Genomic DNA, 22,682 nt, shown 5'->3' with positions numbered 1-22,682 from the left:
AGGGGTGTCAAAAAAATCTCTATCGATACAAAATTTCTTTTCTTAGATGAAAAAAGAAATAGATACAGCAATCGTACGCTGTACGCATGGCAAAATCATCAAAGGCATTGGTCTCAACTCTCAAGTTCCAACTTCCAATCGCATCTTTTTGGATAATGTACCATTGTTTATATTTTTTAGTAACATATCTGGTGAATATTTAATACTTTCTTTAATATATTTATTTGTTTTAATAACTCACAATAACACTTTTTACTTTTAACATCATCTCAAATACATATAATGAAAACATAAATTTACTACCATCGAAAATAATACATAACAGACAACTTATGAGGTAAAAAGGATCAAAATAGCTTTAAAAAATGCACAAGTGATATAGAAATCTTCATGTTCAATAAACATAAGTGTGATCGGTGTACAAATGAGCCGTCATGTTCAAAGATTGAAGCATGGGTTCGCCTTCCACGTTAAACTTGAACACCGTTATCCCACCATTATTCACATCAACTGCCCGAAACCTAATAATTCAAAATTCGCTTTTACTATTCTGTACTTTTGTATTAGGGAACCCTTGTGACGAGCTACCGTAGCTAAAGGGTAATATATGAATAGTTCAACAAGCTAGATGGTATATATAGTATACAAAAAGAAAAAGACTAAATGTAAACAAAAAAAGAACCTCCCCCACTACCTCCAACAACCTCCTCCACCACCAAAGCTACTGCCGCTGCCTCTACTACCACCAGCACTACCTCCGCCACAGCTACCATCGTCACCACCACCGGTACCACCACCACCTCCATCTCTACCTACACCGCCACCACCATATCCACCTCAACTACCGCCTCCACCTCAACCTCAACCTCCACCACCACATCCACCACGACGACCACCTCCACCTCCGCCACCGCCTCCGCCGCCACCACCTTCACAATCTTTGCCACCACCACCACCTCTATCACCGCCACCGCCACCGTCACCACCACCGCCTCCGCCTATGAACACGACTACCACTACCTCCACCATTAGACACATTTACTACCACTACCACCTCCACCTCCACCTCCGCCACCGCCGCTACTGCCACCACCTTTTCCATCACCACCACCTCCATCACCGCATCTGGTGGAGGTGATGGCAGAAGTGTTTGTGGTGCTGGTGGTGCCGTTAGTGATGGAAATGGTTGTGGTGGCAGCGGTTAGAGGTGGTGGTAGTGGTGAATGTAGAGGTGGTGGTGGTGATGGCGGAGGCAGCGGTGACGGAGATGGTGGTGGTGGAGGTAGAGGTGGAGGTGGAGGCGAAGGCGGTAGCGGTGACAGAGGTGGTGGTCAAGGGGTGGTGGTGGTAACAGTGGCGGAGGTGGAGGTGGTAGTGCGGTGTTGGTGGTAGATGAAGTGGTTGGAGGTATCGGGGGAGGTTCTTTTTTTGTTCACATTCAGTCCTTTTCCTCTTGTAAACTATATATATACCATTCAACTTGATGAAGTGTTCAAATATTACCCTTTTACTTATGCTAGCAGGTCACAAGGGTAAAATGTATATAGATTCAACAGCTTGGATGAGAGAGAGAGAGAGAGAGAGAGAGAGACTAAATATGAACAAAATCAATAGTTTATTATCATCATAAGTTATTCTTCCTTTGTAGTGTGTTTTACATACATTGAATCAGGACTTATATCAAGAGGACAAAAACTATATTTTTTTCTATCCCACCCAAAAAAGTAGAAGCTCTAAATCTATGGTTTATACATAAAGGACGTAAATACCCTCCTTACGATGAAATAAATACGTACCTCTTGGGGGTTAGTCCAAGAGCCGTGCATATTAATGCCCGTAATATTGATTTATGGGTCACAACAAGAAAATTATCTCCCTAAAAACAAACTTTGTTAGCCATAGTGTTTGGCTAATGGTCAAATGACTAAAATACCCTTTTAGGTGTAAACAAGAGTTCTTACGGGTGAAAACAAGATTTCCTTCCAAGCAATTTTTGCAGTGTCCCATAGCTGGCGAATAGGATAAACACCGTCTACATTGAAATTGGAAGGGTCTTGTCTCCACGTTGTGTACTCCTTTGGATATATTCGCTTAGCATCATCTGCCTCCAAATGTTGAAACTCATTTAGTATAATGCATAGAGACTCGAGACATGACTTAATCTAGTAAGCTATATATATGTGTGTTTCATTTGACTAAATGAAGAAAGAATGACTTAATACTTTAATAGATAAATTCATAGAAATGGGTCTTTCACCATTAAGTCCTAAATTCTTACAAATCTGACCCTTTTTTTTTTTCTTTTCTCAATTTTTTTAAATATTGTTTAACTATACATCACTTTATCCAAACATCACTTAATGAGAATAAAAAAAGAAAGGGAAAAAGAAAAGAAAAGAAACAAGGGTTAGTTCAGTTCGATCATAAGTACATCATATCTAGGTGATTTTATCATATGTATTGAGTTTCGTATAAAAAAAAAAAGAAAAAAAATAACAGTTTTAAAAAGGGGTAAATGCAAGAGATAACAATTTACTTTCATTTCTTTTTATTATGACATTGTACTTTTAATTTTTTTTTCTTATTAAGGTATTATACTTATAGCATTTTTGTACTTTTGTTATAGGACATTATACTTTAAAAATTTTGTCCAATGAAAATTGTGTTTTGTTGGGTGACATAGCTATAATTGGGTACATTTATTAAAGTACAATGCTCTAACATGAATAAACAAAAGTAGGATGCTTTAATAAACAAATCAATGAAAGTGCGTTGTTATTTCTTGCATTTAACCCTTTAGAAAATGTATATGCTGACCATTTTTCATGCCTTCAAGATAAAATAAATGTGCCTCCTTCAATGTATCAAGAAAGATCACAGGCTCTTTCCTCCCCGCCCACATAATTTCAGCAGTCGACTGCATCAAGATCACAAATTTAAGAAGTAGATTACGGCTAAATGCAAGAAAAATAGCAATGTACTTTCATTTTTTTTCTTGAACTTTTATATTGTTTTTTGTTAGAACATTCTAATTAAATAAATTGAATAAGTACTTTGCTATTTCTTGCATTCAGCCCTTTAATTTACCAAAAGCAATAGTTTCATATGAACCTTGGCACGAGAAATTGGACTTGAGAAACACTGGTCAAAATGTATATCTGCCAAAGCTTTCTTGCATCTTTCTGCTTGCATAATTCCAGCTTCATTTAAGATCGACAAGTTTGAGCTTCCCTGAATGTCATAAAAATTAGCGGAAACTATCAAAATGTTACAATCATAAATCATAACAATAAATTGATGTTTTATGTATGTAATAAACTGAATAATGCTTAAGGGAGAAACGTTGAAATGGAAAATTGTGATAATTTTCTATCCGGCATGCTAATTGACAATTGTAACACTTACCTTTTAATTAGGTTACTTTTTAATATATAACTAGGTGTGAGACCCGTGTATTACATGGGTTTATTAAAAATAAAAATTTAATATAAATATTTAAACATCAAATATTTTATAAAATAATACTTCTACATAACATAATAACATAATGTAATCTTTTGGAACATTAATAAAACATATCAAATTAGAGCATTTATGAGACTTTATTATCAAATTAATAGAATGATTCTATTTCCTTATAAACTCATTAGAATTTTGTGGAATTTTATTTTAAAAAAATAGAAATTGCCAAAAAATGACAAGTGGAAAATAATAATTCTAAAACTTCCACAAAATTACATGTAGCAAAACTCATAAAAATTTGACAAATGACAAAAAAGCCTTCATTTATTAGAGAGGATTACTTGTGCGTCCTTTCTTGTCATTACAAAAATATGGCAAGATTGATTTGAGTCCCACAAACACATTTGATTCTTTATTGACTTAAGTACAACAGTTCTCAAATAAACAATCATTCTTTATTCATCGTCACTTATAGACACAAGGTTAAAATAGTCATTTATTCTCATTCAACATAAAGAACAGTTTTTTTTCATACAGTAAACACTTGATGGAAAAAAAAAATTAAAAATCAAACAGAAGCTTGACCTTAATCGGCTATATGTGAGTGTTTCTTTTTGACTTAATTCAAAAAGAACAAGTTAATAGAAACAATGAGGAAAATGCCCATTGAATCGTATCATATTACAAGTTTGCCCTCGTTCCTTACTTTATCATTTTCTCAAATAGTCTTTAAAAATCATTTATCTACACAACACTCAATGAGAAACAAAGTCGTTCATGCTATTTACCATGTGTTCTTTTCTCTAAACACTATTTATAGTGTGCATGGAGTGTTGAGGGGGACAAAGTAGTCAGCTGTACATGACCTAAATTTTATTATATATTATATATATAATTATTTTAGAATAAAAAAACTTATAATAGCGAAAACAGCCTTTTTTTGGCTCGTCCTAGGCACTTGAGGATATTTAAATCCTTAGGAACGGCCCTGATAGTATGCATACTTTACTCATCAAAGAGTGAGCTCTAATATCATTATTTTAACAGCTTAAGCCATGTCTTAATATGTATACATGCCTACATGGTTTCAGATGATTAAAGGTAAAATAAAGAATGGCAAACCTGAATTCTATTTTCATCGTTCCAAGAGCTTAGGCCATGCCTTACAAGAGTCACTTGCTTCGGGGAAGACAATAATTTCTGTGTAAGAGAAGTTGTTGCTTTACTATAATTGTACGCACCACCGGCCACTAAAGCATCATTGCCAATTGTCCCTGCAATGGTTTTATATATATATATATATATATATATATATATATATATATATATATATATATATATATATATATATATATATATATATATATATATATATATATATATATATATATATATATATATATATATATATATAAACCACGTACATTTAAAACAAATAACAAAGTATTTTTATTTTTAACAGAAATAATGTCTATCGAAAGGAAACTATACACCTAAAGAAAAACGATTTTACGACCACCGAATTGAAAAAAACTATGGACACAAACTAATCTTTAGGAATGAAACAAATATCTGCCGATGCATCGTGCGGGTATCTTACTAGTATATATATATATATATATATATATATATATATATATATATATATATATATATATAGAGAGAGAGAGAGAGAGAGAGAGAGAAAAAAAAGAGAGAATTAGGTTCATATGTTTTTAATAAATATTGTATGCCTCTAACAACCAATCAGAATTAAACAAAAATAAATGCAATAACAAATAATAAAAAGGGTATAATAGTAATATTGACTAATTATGGTAAATATTTAAAACACTTAATATCCTTTAAATCAGGGAAATTAGTTTTTGATCTCTATAAAACAACCCATCGACCCTTTACATCATCCAGTGGCTTCATTCCTTCCCTACCTCCCGCACCTATTCTTTCATTCTCCACAATCGCCGCCACCCTCTCCAATTGAAGATGTCATCACTAAATCCAAGCTTCTATCGAGGTCGACCTTCTTAATTTCTTAGATTTAACGGAAGGAAACCCTAACTCTCCCTGCTTTGCGATTTTTCGATTCACTTTCCAGGTAATCATTTTAATAGTTTCTAGGGTTGTAATTTCCTTTGTCATCTATAATTATAAGATATTTTTTTTAATTAATTTCTTGCCTATGTATTCACTATTGTCGTCCACGGGAGAAGAAATCCAAAACAATAAAGGACCGACTAATATTTTTGTTTTTTCCTACTTTTTTTTTCCAGATATTGTCTTTTGTTTTTCTCCCTTTCCCATGATCTCATGAATCTTTCTCATGCTTTTGGTGCAATTTTTGGTGTTGTGAAGGTGTTTGGTGTTTAATACAACTTGTTGAAGGTGTTTGACATTATATTTCAAGGTAAAGCTATGACAACTGGATAATGCACAGAAGATGTTCGATAGAATGCATAAGAGATGTTTCAAGCCAAATTCTCGGTAATTGGCTAATTCCATATTTAAAACATACTTTCTAGTAATTTTTACAATCAACATGTTTGTGAAATATTTGACCAGTTGTGTCTGTGGTAACGATGAAATGATATTTTAATATTTTACTAATTGTTTAGTCCTGTTAATATTAGTTCTAACTATTATTAATAAGAAAATATAAGTTTTATGTTGTGAATACATGATTTTTTTGATAAGTTTTAAATTGTGAATATATGTTTTTTTTATAAGTTTTAATCTGTTAATACATGTTTTATACTTACTTTTCTACTTACATCAATTGTAGATCTCTATGATGCATTTTTTTTTTATCATTTTTCTTCTCGTAAGATATGAATTTAATGTTTTAGTCACTCATTTGTTGTTTTCTATAGTCAATCTTAATTTTAACTACTATTAAATTGTGAATCCATGATTGTTTTCTTATTTGCAAAGAGTTTTTGCTCATAGCTTAGGTTTTTTGGTTGTTATATTATGAATTGAATTTAGAATGTGGGTTATTATAATATTGATTTCTTTAATAATGTGAATCTAGGTAGTTTAAGTTGTGAATTATGATGTTTTAATATTTCACAAGTTGTTTAGTTATGTTAATGTTAGTTTTAAGATATGAATAGATTATTTTTTTTATAAATTTTAGGTTGTGAATGCATATTTTTTAAATAGACATGAATATCTTTTTTTTTTAGGAATAGAAGGTGTTTGATGGATTTGCTTCAATGAAAAACATAAGTTTTAAGCTATGAATGCATGTTTTTTATACATATCTAATTACTCCAACGACAGACATAAGTTGTAAGGTGTGAATGCATGACTTTTTGTACATATTTGATTGCTTGAATGAAAAACATAGGCTTTAAGTTGTGAATGCATGAATTTTTATAATTTTTATATTTTTTGGTGTTAGTATCTTCACATATAATGTTAACTTAAGTTTTTTAACCTGTGAAATTTGATAGTTTAATTTTATTGTTTAACTTTGTTAATGTCAGTTTTGACTGTTGTTAATAAGAAAATATAAGTTCTAAGTTGTTAATACATGAATTTATATAAGTTTTTAGTTGTGAAAGCATTATGTCTTTTAGTAAATTTTATGTTGTAAATGCATATTTTTTATACAAATATGATTGTTTTCATGAAAAACATAAGTGTTAAGTTGTTAGTGCATGATTTATTATAAGTATTATTCTGTGAATGTTTGATTTTTTTTATACAAATCTGGAAGGAAAAAAGGAAGGTGGTGGTGGCCGCACCGGTGGTTGGTGGTGGCAGTGGTTAGTGGTGATCTGTGGTAGTTGCGGTGGTAGAGTTTGGGATTGATTCTTTAAATATGTGAATTAATGTATAATTGACTGTATTAAGTTGTGAATTTTATGTATTAAATAGAAAATGTATTGCATGTTAAAATATAAATGAACGTACACATGAAAATATTAGACTGTAATATGTTTATTAAATTGTGAATATGATATTTTTGAACTACTAATATCTATGATAAATGATACATTTTCTTTAAAGATATATACAATTTATAAGAAAGAAAACTGAATTTGTCAAGCATTATTCTTTTTTTTAATTAAATTTTCATATTTCGCTTAAAAAAATGAAAATGTATGTTTTTAAAAATATTACTCGAGAAATAGGAGCGATAATTTTTATTCTATTAAATTATGAATACAATTAAAAAAATGCCACTGGATTTATTGTTAGTCTGGCGACGATCCCACAGTGGTCCGACGACAGTCCAACGGCCGTCCGACAACAAGTGGCAACTATTTGTAAATTACGGTAAGGAAAGTTTGCTTCATATAATATTAATGTTTGATTTGTCCAAAATACCCGTAATGAAAAAATGGTTCCTAGAATTAATAACCTTTTTTGGTTCTCATTACGAGAATAAATTTAGGCTACATATTTGTTTACCACAGAACCCTCATGCATAGCGGTGCGACGAAGGAGTGTAATGTGCATATGTAAATATATTCTAACATATTTTAAATCTGCCGCTTAAGCACTCCATCATACCAGATCTACGGACGACGGAGTAGATAATATTCATATATGAATAAGTATACAAATATACGAATATATAAGTATATTCATCTATCAATATATAAGTATATTCATATATGAATAAGTTTGTGTCTATTCACACATGATTATTCATATATGAATATGGTAAATGGTGGCGGAGGCGGTGGTGGCAGTGGCGGTCGTGGTGTCGGTTAGGATGCGATTCAGAACCGAAAAACAAGAACGGGACCGGAATCAGATTGGAACGGGAACCGTTAGAACTGAAATATATATGACCGGTCTGGGTCTTTGGTTTAAAGAATGGTTTTATCCGGGTTTTGGGTCATTCAGGTCCAGGTAAACCAAATTTAAGATCCGGAACCGTGTTAGGAACCGGAACCAGTTTTAGGGGCTGAAACCGGTTTCTATGAAAAGTTTAAATCATGCATATCTCATTCGTTTGAAGTCGGATTGGCAAAAAGTTTTTTTCATAGTGTAATTTATAGTTTATACATGATTGTAGACTATAATTTTTTCATTTTGAGTTAATATCCATTGGCTTACAGTCCTTCAAAGTCGGGATATCAAAGCTAGACATTTTATGTTTTTTAGATTTTTTTTTAGTATTATATGAATGTTTTAAAACATACATATCTAATTCGTTTGAAATCGGAATAACATGCGGTTTTTTCCAAAGTGTAGTCTAGAGTATTGTACATGATTTTAGACTATAATATTATCATTTTTCATTTCATCTTCGTTCACTTACAGTTCCCCAAAGTTGGGATATCAAAGCTGTGAATTTTCAGTTTTTCACCTTTATTTTTATATTTTGTGAAATTTTAAAAAAGCATATCTAATTTGTTTGAAGTCGGATTATCATGAGGTTTTTTGCAACGCATATTTTAGAGTTTGTATATGGTATTGTACTATAATTTTGTCATTTTTTTATTTCATATTCATTGACTTATAGTCCCCCAAAGTCGAGATATCAATGTTGTGAATTTTCTATTTTTCAGCTTTATTTTATATTTTGTGAAACTTTAAAAATGCATATCTAATTCTTTTGAAGTCGGATTATCATTATGTTTTATGGAACATATAGCTTAGAGTTTGTACATGATTTTAGAGTATAATTTTGTCATTTTTGGTTTAATATTCAATGACTTATAATCCCTCAAAGTTGGGGTATCAAATTTGAAAATTTTCAAAGTTCAACCATTAAGTAATTACCAAAAACTTCCGGCTTTCCTGGATTTTCTGATTCTACATCTACTTTAATCGGTTCCACTCGACCCACTTTAATGTTTCCGAGTTTTCCGGTTCTAGACCCACTTTACCCGTTACCTTACCCAGAATCAAACCGGAATCAATTCCTATATACCGGTCTAGTTTCTGATTCTACAAAATCTCATTAACTGATTACCGGGTTTTTTGGTTCCAGGTCTACCGGTCCGGGTTTGGACCCACTCTAATCCATAATGTGGATGGATGGTAGAGGTGTTGATGAGGATGACGGATAACCATATATGAATAAGTAATTCATATAAAAATAAGTATATTCATATAATAATACATAAGTATATTCATATATGAATAAATATGTGTGATTATTCATATATGAATATGACGGTTGGTGGCGGTGGCGAGGGTAGTGCTAGCTATAGCAGTAGGGGTAAGTGGTTACAGTGGCGGGGTGCTAAACATGAGCATATACTAACCTTTATATTCACATATAAATATTACATTCCTCTGTCACATCAATACGTGTCACATCGATACGCAGGAGGGTTTTGAGGCAAAAAGAAATATGCGGTCCAAATTTTTTTCTCGTGTTCTTAATTATATAATTTTTTTCATTTAAACATATATATATATATATATATATATATATATATATATATATATATATATATATATATATATATATATATATAAGGTTAAGTTATTGTGAGAAGTCGAGAACTCCTAATTAATCCACTTGTTATTTTCTTGTTATTTTCAAAACCAGGACCACCATTTAATTTCCTAGAGCTAGGCCTAAGAGACATCCAAACTAAAAAAAGATTTGATGTTTTTTTTTTTTAATTTGCATACATGCACATATTTGAATGTTCACACACAAACACTATATATAGGAAACATTCAAGATTAATTAGAAGACTCTCAAGTGAATGTCAAAATTGATAAATCAGATTTTATAAATAGGTTGTTTGAGTTTAATCATCAATGAATAGAACTATATTATAACTGCATGCGTTTATACCTTAATGATTGATGTTTTGAACAGGTTTAATCTAAGAGCTTGATATTTTGAATATGGATAACTCTAAGTTGGGAAATCGACAACATGATCTAGGGCGCCTCTCTTTGTTTCTATGTGTATGTTAGCAACAACAAAATTTGAAGAAAAATAATGACGTATGAATTCATTTATGATTAGTGGTATATTTTATCAATGAATATAACCACTGGAAATGTAGAAATTTAGAAGTCTTTTGTATTTTGTTAAAATAAAGTTGTATTCGAGAGATTTATTCTTTTGTAATGAAAAGAGTTTGTTTTGATTTGTATTCATTTATGATTATGATTAGTTGTTTATTCTTTTCGAATGAAATGATAAATTCTTAAACATTCTTTGTTTTCAAATCATGGAAAAAAATGAGTCTAGTCATGGCATCTTCACTTATGAATATGACAATACTTGATAGAACTAAAGCAAGCAAGATAAATTAGATTGATATTTTTTCATTTATGAACATGAATTAGGTAAAGAAAGATAAAATATTTTGATTTTTAAATTTAGACAAAAAAATTGTTAAAATGTTTTTTATCTTTAATTAATAATATAAAAAATGAATAAATCTTGTTTTTAGTAACAGTAATTTGAATCCCTAAAATTTAGTAACATACCATTTTAATTTATTTTTTGTAATTTAATTCAATTACACATTTACCCATATACCCTTGTATATTGATTGGTCCAGAACTGTTCTCGTGTTCTCAACCTTTTGAGTGTTCTCATTTGATCATCTCCCTATATATATATATATATATATATATATATATATATATATATATATATATATATATATATATATATATATATATATAGGAACCATGAGTAAAAATATTAACTAGTCATTTGCTTATGGTAGTAATGTAAATAAACAATTCTTGGATAGGGTTTAATCAGTTGTAGGTGCGTTCCATCTTTCCTTATTCTGTCACGATTTCCCTCTACCTCACGTTTCCGACGACATATCTTCTATCTACAACATTGTTGCTTACGATGAGTAAGCAACCTCTAATGTTGATGTCGCCTTCAAAGAAGATGTCGGCTCTGACTATTTCTCCACCTCCAATGATGTTGTCGCCTATGTCAATATTGTTGTTGTTCTGGTGTTTCTATTGCTACAACCAACTCGCCAATAACAAGTTTATAGGTGTGTTTGGCAAAAGTATTGTTAGCTGGAAGCGATTAGCGGTTAGCTGGTAGCGGGTAGCTGGTAGCTGGTAGCGGGAAGCTGTAACTTTTATTTGTTATATGAATGTTTGGTAAAAGTAGATGGAAGCTTTTGAAATATATAAAATGACAATTGATTAAAAATAAATAAATATATAAATATATTTTTAAGGGTAATTATGGAAATTGATTTCAAAAGTTCAGGAGCGTTTTGTTAAACGCTACATGAAGTAGCTTTTAGAATCGGAGCGTTTTGTTAAAACTAAAAGCTAAACGCTCATACTGCCAAACGAAATTTTTTGTTTAAACTAGAGCGTTTTATCAAAAGCTAGAAGCTAGAAGCTCTCAAACGCTTCCAAAAACTCTGTGCCAAACACACCCTATGATTCTTTATCATTTATTAGCTCTCTTTTGATTGTGTATTCTTTTATATCTTTTATTTTGATATTATTGTCATTCCTATTGTTTATTTGGAGCAAAATTTATTGTGTAATAAGTAGAAAAGGGCTTAAATAAATAAATAAAAACTACTTAAAATTGTTTGGTTAGTTTACTCTAACCAATTGGAAGCTTTTGCAATTTTAGATTGTATTTGTCTTTACAATTCTTGTGTTAATTTAATTTTAGTTTCTTGTTCATATTTTTTTACTTGAATTGTTTTTCCCCATTTTGGTTCTACCTTCTAGCTATGTTGTTCTTTGCGTAATTGACAACTCATATATAGCTTTCAGATAAATATGGTAACTTAAACATTGTGTATTGGAACATGGTAAATTAGGGAAAAAGAACATATTTTCTTAGTTGAAATAAACAAAAAATTTGTTTATGTATAGCAATAAAATTATGTGTAAGTCACCATGACATTTATTTTATTATATTTCCCTCATTTGTACTCTAGTATATCTATAATAATACAAAACGATTCATGCTTTAATCGTTTGAACTGTCACAACCAAAATTAGGATTGATCCTGAAAAATGAAATATTCTTAAAGGCCAGAACAAACAAGAAAAATATGACCCTTATCTTTATTATAATTTTGAATTTTTATATAAAAATATATAATAAAAAAAATTGGGTCATGTGCAGCTGCCCACTTCCCACCCACCCACCCCCCCCCCCCCCCCCCGCGACCAAAATTTTCCTAAATGCCTTATCGGTTGGTGCAAGTGATGTTTTATTGTTGAATTCTGCCTTTTTATTTGGCATTTCTTGATCCTCAAAGTAGATATGGTTTTTTGTATTCGTTTGATGAGTTTTCTAAAACTAGTATCACAGCTTAAATGGTGTGGTTTTAGTACATCATTTTATTTTGTATTTATATTTTTTACATAAGTTATCATTTCTTACAAGTTTGAATGATAAAGTTGTTAGAATTAGATCACTGTACAGTTAAGAATCATAAAATATTGTTGGATCATAACAGGTTTGTATGGTGATTAGATCATACCAGTTTTTGAATCATAAGTGGTTTTAGTACATAATTTCATTTTGTATTTATAATTTTTAACATAAGTTTTAATTTCTAACATATTTGAATGATAAAGTTGTTAGAATTAGAACATTGTAGAGTTGAGGATCATAAAAGATTGTTGGATCATAACATGTTTGGATATACCATGTTTGGATCATAAAAGTTTTTGAATCATAAGAGGTTTTGTATCATATCCCTTTTGGTGGATCATAGTATTTTAAATAATATCGTGTTGTAAACATATCATTTTGAATCATATTATAAAATACTATTAAATAAATTTTAAATAAAATCGTGTTGTAAACATATCATTTTTTTTCTTTTTTTTTTTCAAAGTTAAATAAATTTTATTTTTTTTATACACAAAGAATTAATATTAAATAAATTTTATTTCCTCCAACCACAAATAATTATTATATAAATTTTATTTTTGTCAAAGTGTAGATTTGTTGCGTGTTTCAAGGACGAAAATAGGGTTTTACTGTTTTTTTTAGTATAGATTGATCTAAGATTCTAAAATATCTTCTTCTGGATGTAAATTTATCATATCAGAATATGATTTCTGGTGCGGGAGGAAGTTTTGATTAACAAAATTCCATGCGAGGTCATCAACAACATAATAATCCTTTTACACTTCATCATCCCCAATCGAATAGACAACAAATTCATCATTCGATTCACGAGAATTTGCCTCTTCGTATGGGAGCGATTCAAGAAGAAAATACTGCCATGGAATACCGAGGTGGATCTAGAAGAAAATACTCAAATCTACAGAAAAAAAACGTAAGTGGGTCTGTTCATACATAAACCAACCAATCATAAGCAAGCTTCCTCTCGTTAAGGGCTTAGCGACCTTGATGAAGCGAGTCCCTTAGCGAGAGCCAGGGGACGATGTTCATTCTCCTAGTGAGTGTCGTAGCGAGTCCCATAACGACTCCACTCCCATTAGTCATAGGCTAGAGGGAGTGCTAACAATCCTACCACCTTGCCACATCACTTTTTTGCATGCCATGTCATTTTTTAGTTTGCCACATCGTTAGCATTTTTTACTTAGCATTTCATAAGGAGTGGTAGCACCCCTAACACTCTTTTTTTTCCATTTTCTTCAAAGTTAAATAAATTTTATTTTTTTAAACCACAAAGAATTAATATTGAATAAATTTTATTTTTTCAAACCATAAATAAATATTAGAGAAAATTACACGGATGGTCCCTATGGTTAGGGGTTATTTGCACGCTTGGTCCCTAGAAAGTATTTTTAACTTGGACCGTCCCTAAAACTTAGATTTGTTACCCGCCCAGTCCCTAAACTAACTTGCCGTCTATTTTGCTGTTAAACTATAATGAAAAGACATATTTACCCTTACTTTTTATATTTAATATATAATTATTCTTAAAAGGATAAAAACCAAATAAATCATATCCCACCCCAAAATATACCCTCATATTCTATAACCTAGAAAGGACACTCCCTTGGACGCGCCATCACCGACATGTCTTCAATTTGGCTCCTCTCATATCTCCATTCAATCTCTTCCCCTCCCTCTTTGATTTACTTCACCTTCGGCTCCCATGTGATTGGAAACCAACCCCTTTCCAAATCCATCCAACAACAATGATTGAGTCTTAACTTTTGTAAACTAGTTTTAAAATTCGATCTCCTCCCATGGCTGCTCTTCACACCATTATCTCCAATCACGACCTACCTCCACAACCTCCTGAAATTATGGCACTTAACCATGAATTCACCGTTTTTCACCTGGGATTTAGGTACGTAACTCAAAGAACATTAGAAATCCAAGTGATTCCATTTATACTGTGTTATTTTGAATCTGTCGCTAGATCGATGGAAGTGATGACAACTTGTTCTTCATTTTTACCATTTGGGAAATTCATGTTTTGCTCTGATGATGGAGCGATTTACATCAATGAAATTAGTGCTATTGTTAGAAAGCTTCACTCGAGTATGCAAGTTATGTGGAAATATTAATTTACAGTTCTTGAATCGAAGTGAAGAAGAGCTATGTGAATCTAACACCTATGAAATAGGGTTACATTAGTGTTATTGTTAGAATGATTCACGCTCGATTTGATTGTATTGAAAGACCCACTTTATCTTCAATCCTAGTCTCCTCAGCCAAGTAATTTGCAAAGAACTTTTTGTGTATTTGACCAAATTGAAATACCCGCTTTATCTATTTGGAACATTGTGATCTCTTCACATAGAGCAATCGCGAAAATGAGAACAAGAAAGAGAAACAAAAAACAAGAACTTGAGAGAGAAACGAGACCGAGAAGGTGATTAGGGTGTTTCTAGAACTCAGAAGGAAGAAGATGGTGACGAGATTGGGTATAGGGCAGTAAAAGTGGGTTTTGGTGGTGATGATAACGAAGAGTCCGGTCGGTGGAAAGGAGGTGTTGAGAGGGGGATACGATGCCGATTGTAAGTTATGAAGTGTGGGCCTGTGAGGTATATTTTTGGGTGGGATAGGTCTCATTTTCAAGAATAATTGTATATTAAATATAAAAGTAAGGGTAGATATGTCTTTTCACCATGGTTTAACAGCAAAATAGACGTCAAGTTAGTTTAGGGACTGGGCGGGTAACAAATCTAAGTTTTAGGGACGGTCCGAGTTAAAAATACTTTCTAGGGACCAAGCGTGCAAAGAACCCCTAACCACAAGGACCATCCGTGTAATTTTCTCTAAATATTATATAAATTTTATTTTTGTCAAAGTGTAGATTTGTTGCGTGTTTCAAGGACGAAAATAGGGTTTTATTGTTTTTTTTTTGGATTGATATAAAATTCTAGAATATCTTCTTCTAGATATCAATGGATGGCAATTTATCATATGGGAATATGATTTCTGGTGCGGGAGGAAGTTTTGATTAACAAAATTCCATGTGAGTTCATCAACAACAACATAATAATCCTTTTACACTTCATCATCCCCAATCGAATAGACAACAAATTCATCCTTCGATTCATGAGAATTTCCCTCTTTGTATGGGAAGGATTCAAGAATAAAATACTGTCATGGAATACGAAGGTAGATCTAGAAGAAAATACTCAAATCTACAAAAAAACGTAAGTGGGCCTGTTCATATATAAACCAACCCATCATAAGCAAGTTTCCTCTCTCTTTCCTCTCGTAAAGGGCTTGGTGACCTTGATGAAGCGAGTCCCCTAGCGAGAGCTAAGGGACGGTGTTCCTTCTCCTAGCGAGTGTCATAGCTAGTCCTATAATGACTCCACTCCCATTAGCCTTAACATACCTTTAAAAACATTTTTTTTTCATCTTTCATTTTTTTTTTCTTTTTTTTTTAATATCTTTACTACAAACATGAAGATAATAATGTTTTTGTTAACTAAATATTGGTTTGAGTTTTAAATGTCTAACAATTATAAAATTTTAAATATGAAGAATATTAAAGATTATAATATTTTCCATTCATACTCTTTTTGGATCCCATTATTTTTTATCATAAAATTTTGAATCAAATTTTTTTGAATCATAGTATTTTGAACCAAATCATTTTTGAATCATATAATTTTGGATTAAGAATATATTCAATTAAAAATAGTTTTTGTTCAAAAAGAAAATTATGGATCATTATATATTTTGAATCATTTAATTTTGAATCATAAAAGATATAATTAAAGATTATAAAATATTTGAGTGTAAATATTTTTAGGTAATAACAAACTAAGGATCATAAACAAGTTGAATAAATTTTTTTATTTAAATCATAAATATTTTGATTATGACATTTTGGAACATACTATGTTCAATATTTTTTTTAAAACTTATATTTTTTTAAATTAAAAATAAATATTTCAAAAACTTATTTTTGAAAAATTTTCTAGTAAATTGAATAAAAGTATCCCTTAGATTTTTATGATCTTTGGAGAAATTTTTTTGGGTTTTATAGAAAAAATAGTTTTTTTTTTCAAATTTTCATTATCTTGCATTTAAAAACTTTGATTTTTCCAAATTTTATTTTCAAAAATAAAAATTTGCAATAAAAAAAAAAATAGGTGAAAAAGAGAAAAATACATTGAGGGGAGGGGGGAGCTAGACACACGCTTTTTATTTCATTTTAGTATTCAAACCTTTTAATTTTTTTTTTGGAAATTATCAATGGAATATGACTTATGAAGGTAATTAACTTTTCGGGTTGTTCACATATAAGTAACTATCTTTTTTTTTGTACAAATCTAGGTAACAAACTTTTTGGAACTGCTCACATATGACCATTATGACCTGCTGTAGTAGGTTACATCCAGCTACAGCAGGTCATAATGGTTATATGTGAACACTTTCAACAAGTTCGATACCTAGATGTGTACAAAAAAAATAGTTACCCAAATATGAACAAAACCAAAAGTAAGAGTAAATTACACGAATGGTCCCTGTGGTTTGGGAGAATTTGTGTGTTTTGTCCCTAACTTATTTTTTTAACTCGGATGGTCTCTACTGTTTATTTTTGTTGCGTGCTTAGTCTTTGTCTTACCTAAAAAGACTATTGTGGGCTTATTAATTAATTTTTTAGTTAATTTTCTTATTTATGCATTTTTTTTATATGTTTAAAAAAATTAATAGACCACACATATCTGTATCTCTTCACCATAAACCTGAAACCACATTTGAGAAATTTAATCTGGGTCGCACCAGTCACCATCCCATCTCTCATTATCTGCAACTTCTATTTTATTTCCATCTTTAGTGATATGGAAGTCTTCGCCATCCTTTTTTTTTTGGTCCTTCAACTTTGGTGAACAAACACCATAACACACTATCTCTTCACTTTAGTGGGTTGCGGTGTTGGTTCCCTGGAGTTGAATGACCAAAAACAATGAATGGTGAAGACGTCGATGTCATTAAAGATGGAAAATAAATAAAAGTTGAGGATGATGAGAGATGGGATAGTGGGGAGATACAGATATGTGGGGTCTATTAGTTTTTTTAAGCATATAAAAAAAATACATAAATAAGAAAATTAATTAAAAAAATTAATTAATAAGGGCACAATAGTCTTTTTAGGTAAGACAGGGACAAAACGCAACAAAAATAAATAGTAGGGACCATCCAAATTAAAAAATAAAATAAAATAAAATAAGTTAGGGACCAAAAGTACAAATTCCCCCAAACCATAGAGACCATTCGTGTAATTTACTCTTACTTTTGGTTTTGTTCATATTTGGGTACTTATTTTTTTTGTACACATCTAGGTAATGAAATTGTTGAAAGTGTTCACATGTAACCATTATGACCTACTATAGCCGGATGTAACATGCTACAGCAGGTCGTAATTGTCATATGTGAACAGTTTCAAAAAGTTTGTTACCTAGATGTATACAAAAAAATATAGTTACATACATGTGAACAAACTGAAAAGTTAATTACCTTAATTACTAAAAAAAACATATTATCTCGTGATATATTAACGATAAATAAAATCAAATTTCAACTTTTTATTTTTTCAATCCCACAACAAAGATTACTACTTCTCGCAATCCTCACTTATTTTTAAGTTCTCAGTCAATCCAACTTTTATATATATAGAACACTTCATCAATCAAATTCCGAAATTCAGCTTTTATTCCGACAACATAAACATAAAAAAGGTTGTTTGCGATTCACACAAATCCAACTCAAGTTGATGAACATTAACCCACTCAAATCAGCCCAATCATTCAAAACGCATTATCATGTACAACATAATCGTGAGCATATAATTTGAACCTGATAATGAGCATAGAATCTGAAATCGTGGAGATGAACAAGGTGTGTAGGATTGAAGAAACTTTTGAGATTTACCTGCTATAGGATTGAAAGGTAATTGAGTAGTTGTTAGAGGAACTCTAGAGCCCATGTTAATCCGGTGCGTTAGTGCGTTTGTCTAATTTTAGCATCAATCTTTTCCTAAAATTGGGGAATATATCGTGTTTTGTTGGGAAGGGAATGGTTGAGGAGAAACCATATGTGAAATTATTGGATGAGGGCCACCTCCTATCATGGAAACTTTAATCGTAGGGCCATAACTTCAAACCTGAAAAACCTGGAAAAGGCAGGAGTGTAAGAAAATGCACGTGGTGAACATGCTCAAGACTTGAGAGACAGACAAAAGAGGAATGATTTAAGGTTGTACTACAAAAGCGGTGTTGCTACAACTACCTTCCCTCTTAAGGTTATGGGAAAATGACTTGCAAGGGTAACGAAGTATTAGATTTGTACAAAAAATACCATTGAACTTTTTTTTGTACACATATCACCAATCAACTATAGCTTTTGTACACATATGACCATTAAACTTCACCTTTATTCAAAAAACACAATTATATTACCGGTAATAGTAGGTCACCAGCCACGTAACATGCCACGTGGCATGCCATGTGGTTGCTGACGTGGATTTTATTGTATATTATGTACACATTATACCATTAAACTATTTTTTGTACACATTATACCATTAAACTTTTTTTTGTGTATATTTTACCATTAAACTTTTTGTACACATTTTACCATTAATCTTATATAATTTATTTAAAAAATATCATTTCAAAAAATACATATTTTTACATAAAATGGGTTTTCCATCACCTATTGTGACTCCCTGATTTTGTAAGGTTTGGGGGAAACGGTTTGTTTTTTACAATGATACTAAGGACTTTCTTTTACAACTACATTGTGAATTTATGTTGGTCATACATCAATAGAAACTAGCCCTGTCGAAAATACCCGATACCCGAATTACCCGTCCGATTTTTTCGGGTATCGGGTAATACGGGTCGGGTAAATCGGGTATCGGGTAAATTTTTCCGGGTAATCGGGTTACCCGAAATTTTTTTGGGTCGGGTAAAGGGTATACTTTTTGGGTTTCGGGTATACCCGAATTACCCAAATTATTTAATTTTTTTTTTAGAGCTTGTACTATATAACAGGTATTTGATCACGCTTAAACTAACTATCATTATTGTAAAACATAAATATATTTATTATGACAATACGACATTAACAATATTAAAAGTAATTTTTATATATCATCACGTTCTTTAAAATTTAACTGTTTTTTTATTATAGTTTTTATTACAATTAACAAACTCATTATCTTGACGAAACTTTAGAACATGGCAAAACTTATGACTACATTTATCTTAAACATTTTAAACTTTTAAATTAAGATCTTTAGGTATTTGTTTTTTTAACATCTTATTAGATTAGATTAAGTCGTTAAAAAATTACTTGATATCTCATGTATTATTGAGTAGAAAATCTCAATGTTCAAAGCTTAAGTAACTTCGTTTATGTCTCGTTTGTTTATATAAACAAGACCAATAAAGCACGACTTATTTATTTCATTAAATTTATTTTTAGGTGAAATTCAAAAAAAAAAAATCATATATTTCGGGTAATACCCGAATTACCCAAACCCGACCCGATACCCGAATTACCCGAATTTAGTTTGGGTAGGGTAACGGGTAATTTTTCTAACATGAAAAACCCGAATTACCCGACCCGAATTACCCGAAACCCGAAAAAATTACCCGTTCAACACCCCTAATTGAAACCCACAAGGTTTGAACTTGAGACTTTTATCTAGAGCGGCGAAGAAATACTCAATTGTTCATTATTTTAGCTAATGTCTAATAAACATATTATTATAAGTCATTTTGTAACATCCAGATTCCCAGGTATTATTTTTGTTCTTTTATTTTTTTGAGTGTTGTGAGGAGACTCGGCGAGTTGGCGTCTAGACTCGCCGAGTAGGATCGCGGATGTTCACGCGGGTTCGCGTCTGGACTCAGCGAGTCCAAGGGTGGACTCGGTGAGTCCACGCTGTTTAATGAAACCCAAATTTCCAGGGTTTGGGACCTATTTAAAGGCCCTTATGGCCGTCATTTGTGGCCACCAACCCCTAGAGAGAAACCCTAAGACACATCAACCGGAGGGTCGTATTATAGCCTCGAGTGGCGTATGTGTTGTATGCGGTATTTTGGGGAACTCACTAAGCATTTTATGCTTACAGTTGTTGTGTGATGTGTTTCAGGTACCAGTGATGAACGCGGGAAGGCGCCGACATGATTCGTACACACTTGTGGAGTTTATGTTTTGGATTCCGGGCAGATGTTTTGTGATAATAACATTTGATACAATATGTTTTGATATTATCTTGTGAGTAAATGAATGTTTTAAAAATGAAAAATTATTTTGAAAATTTACGTTGTTACACATTTTCTTAGGAAACTACGTTTGAGGCACACTTATAAACTCATGAAACATTTTGTATATGTTACCTTATTATAATCCCCCCTCTTCTTGATTATGGTTGATGATTAAAAAAGTGCATTAAAATTGTGTCATTGTGTACCGATAGGAAAATGACTTATAATGATAAGTTTACTAAAATTTAGAAAATCAGTAAAATTCACATAAGGTGATGGGAAACCTACTTTTATGTAATAATATGTATTTTTTGAAATGATATTTTTTTCAATAAATTATATAACATTAATGGTAAAATGTGTACAAAAAAAGTTTAATGGTAAAATGTGTACAAAAAAAGTTTAATGGTATAATGTGTACAAAAAATAGTTTAATGGTATAATGTGTACATAACAAACAGTAAAATCCACGTCAGCAGCCACATGGCATGCTACGTGGCTAATGACCTAGTATTACCGGTAATATAATGATATTTTTTTGAACAAATATGAAGTTTAATGGTCATATATGTACAATAGTTATAGTTGATTGGTGATGTGTGTACAAAAAAAAATTCAATGATATTTTTTGTAAAAGGCTAATACTTTGTTACCCTTACAAGTCATTTTCCCTAAGGTTATTGGGTGAGGTCACATTTTCATTACAAAAGTGTGTTACATTACTTCCATTATATTTCACTACATATTCACTATTACATATTATATTCATTGGCCTTAAAAAATGGTTATCTCTTTATATTGTTTATCATTTTTTTATATTTAGATTAAATAAAAAACATAATTAATAAACATAAATAAATGTTTCACATTACATAATTTAAATTATTAAAAAAAACATAAAAATATAAAATTTCAAACCTAAATTACTAAAAAAAAACATAAAACCATAGAAATTTAAACATAAATGGCTTAAAAACTATAGAAAATTAAACATAAAAATTAAACCGTTAAAAACCTAATCTTCATATTTGTTATGAACTTATTTTTGAATTTTCAGAAACGTGGCTAAATTTTTCGGGTCGATATCTGGTTGCGGCTTTGTGTTTAAAATGTGAAGATCGGTAAGTGCTAGTTTTCACGACGAGCTTCCTCCGTCAAGTCATATTTTTTTTTGCACTAAACTTAGAGTTTTGTCAAATTTTTCCGCAAATACGTCTTCATTACTTTGTTTTTCGCTTGAAGACGTCGCTTTTTCCCTTTGTCCCTTCCCGATGATCGATGAAGTTGGATTTCCGGTGGACCCTCTCCTTCGATGTCGTCGAAGTCTTCATTGAGGTCGACACCAAAACTCACGTCTGACTCGGATGTTCTTGGCCTTTTGTTGGAGCCGGTGGTCGATTCCAAATGTGAAGTCTCCGGTTTAAGGACCCATTTTGGACCATTACGACAAATTTTTCACGCTTTTTGGTGGCCAAATGCTTTACTACCATTGGTAACATTGTATTGTTGTCAAACGGTTGATAAAATATTGAAATCGTTGCTACCGCTTTTATGCATATTTTTCAAATTTTCAAATATGTCGTTATACTTGGTGCAAGCCGCTCGTA

At 31.4% G+C, this 22,682-nt stretch overlaps 1 protein-coding gene and 1 long non-coding RNA gene across 3 annotated transcripts; one reads left to right on the top strand and one right to left on the bottom strand.

Moving 5' to 3' along the window:
• Positions 1–280: 280 nt before the first annotated feature.
• Positions 281–18,869, bottom strand: LOC111917068 (probable 2-carboxy-D-arabinitol-1-phosphatase). Of its 2 annotated transcripts, XM_042901859.1 has the most exons (7): positions 18,731–18,869; positions 4,585–4,736; positions 3,112–3,231; positions 2,818–2,917; positions 1,962–2,101; positions 1,797–1,876; positions 281–521 (listed from the first exon to the last, which is right to left on the bottom strand). In XM_042901859.1, exons 1-7 carry the CDS (start codon positions 18,783–18,785, stop codon positions 395–397), a joined length of 774 nt encoding a protein of 257 aa, XP_042757793.1. In that variant the 5' UTR covers positions 18,786–18,869; the 3' UTR covers positions 281–394. The 2 variants fall into 2 exon arrangements, with proteins under 2 accessions (XP_042757793.1, XP_023768497.2); XM_023912729.3 differs by lacking the exon at positions 1,797–1,876.
• On the top strand, positions 5,382–7,395 carry LOC128133848 (uncharacterized). Its single transcript, XR_008232156.1, has 3 exons — positions 5,382–5,557; positions 5,815–5,943; positions 7,181–7,395. It is a non-coding gene; the product is annotated as an uncharacterized LOC128133848 (long non-coding RNA).
• Positions 18,870–22,682: the final 3,813 nt, after the last annotated feature.

This window comes from Lactuca sativa, chromosome 4 (assembly GCF_002870075.4).
Source record: "Lactuca sativa cultivar Salinas chromosome 4, Lsat_Salinas_v11, whole genome shotgun sequence".
Taxonomy (NCBI): domain Eukaryota; kingdom Viridiplantae; phylum Streptophyta; class Magnoliopsida; order Asterales; family Asteraceae; genus Lactuca; species Lactuca sativa.
The sequence above is the reverse complement of the archived record's forward strand: the minus strand, read 5'-3'. Positions and strand labels throughout refer to the sequence as shown.

What these genes read in the sequence shown, in the direction of transcription:
- LOC111917068 (XM_042901859.1), bottom strand. Translation starts at nt 18,785, where the DNA reads ATGGGCTCTAGAGTTCCTCTAACAACTACTCAATTACCTTTCAATCCT. An exon ending in ACCTTTCAATCCTATAGCAG is followed by an intron (nt 4,737 to 18,730) that starts GTAAATCTCAAA and finishes AAACCATTGCAG; the next exon opens with GGACAATTGGCAATGATGCT. An exon ending in ACGATGAAAATAGAATTCAG is followed by an intron (nt 3,232 to 4,584) that starts GTTTGCCATTCT and finishes TATGACATTCAG; the next exon opens with GGAAGCTCAAACTTGTCGAT.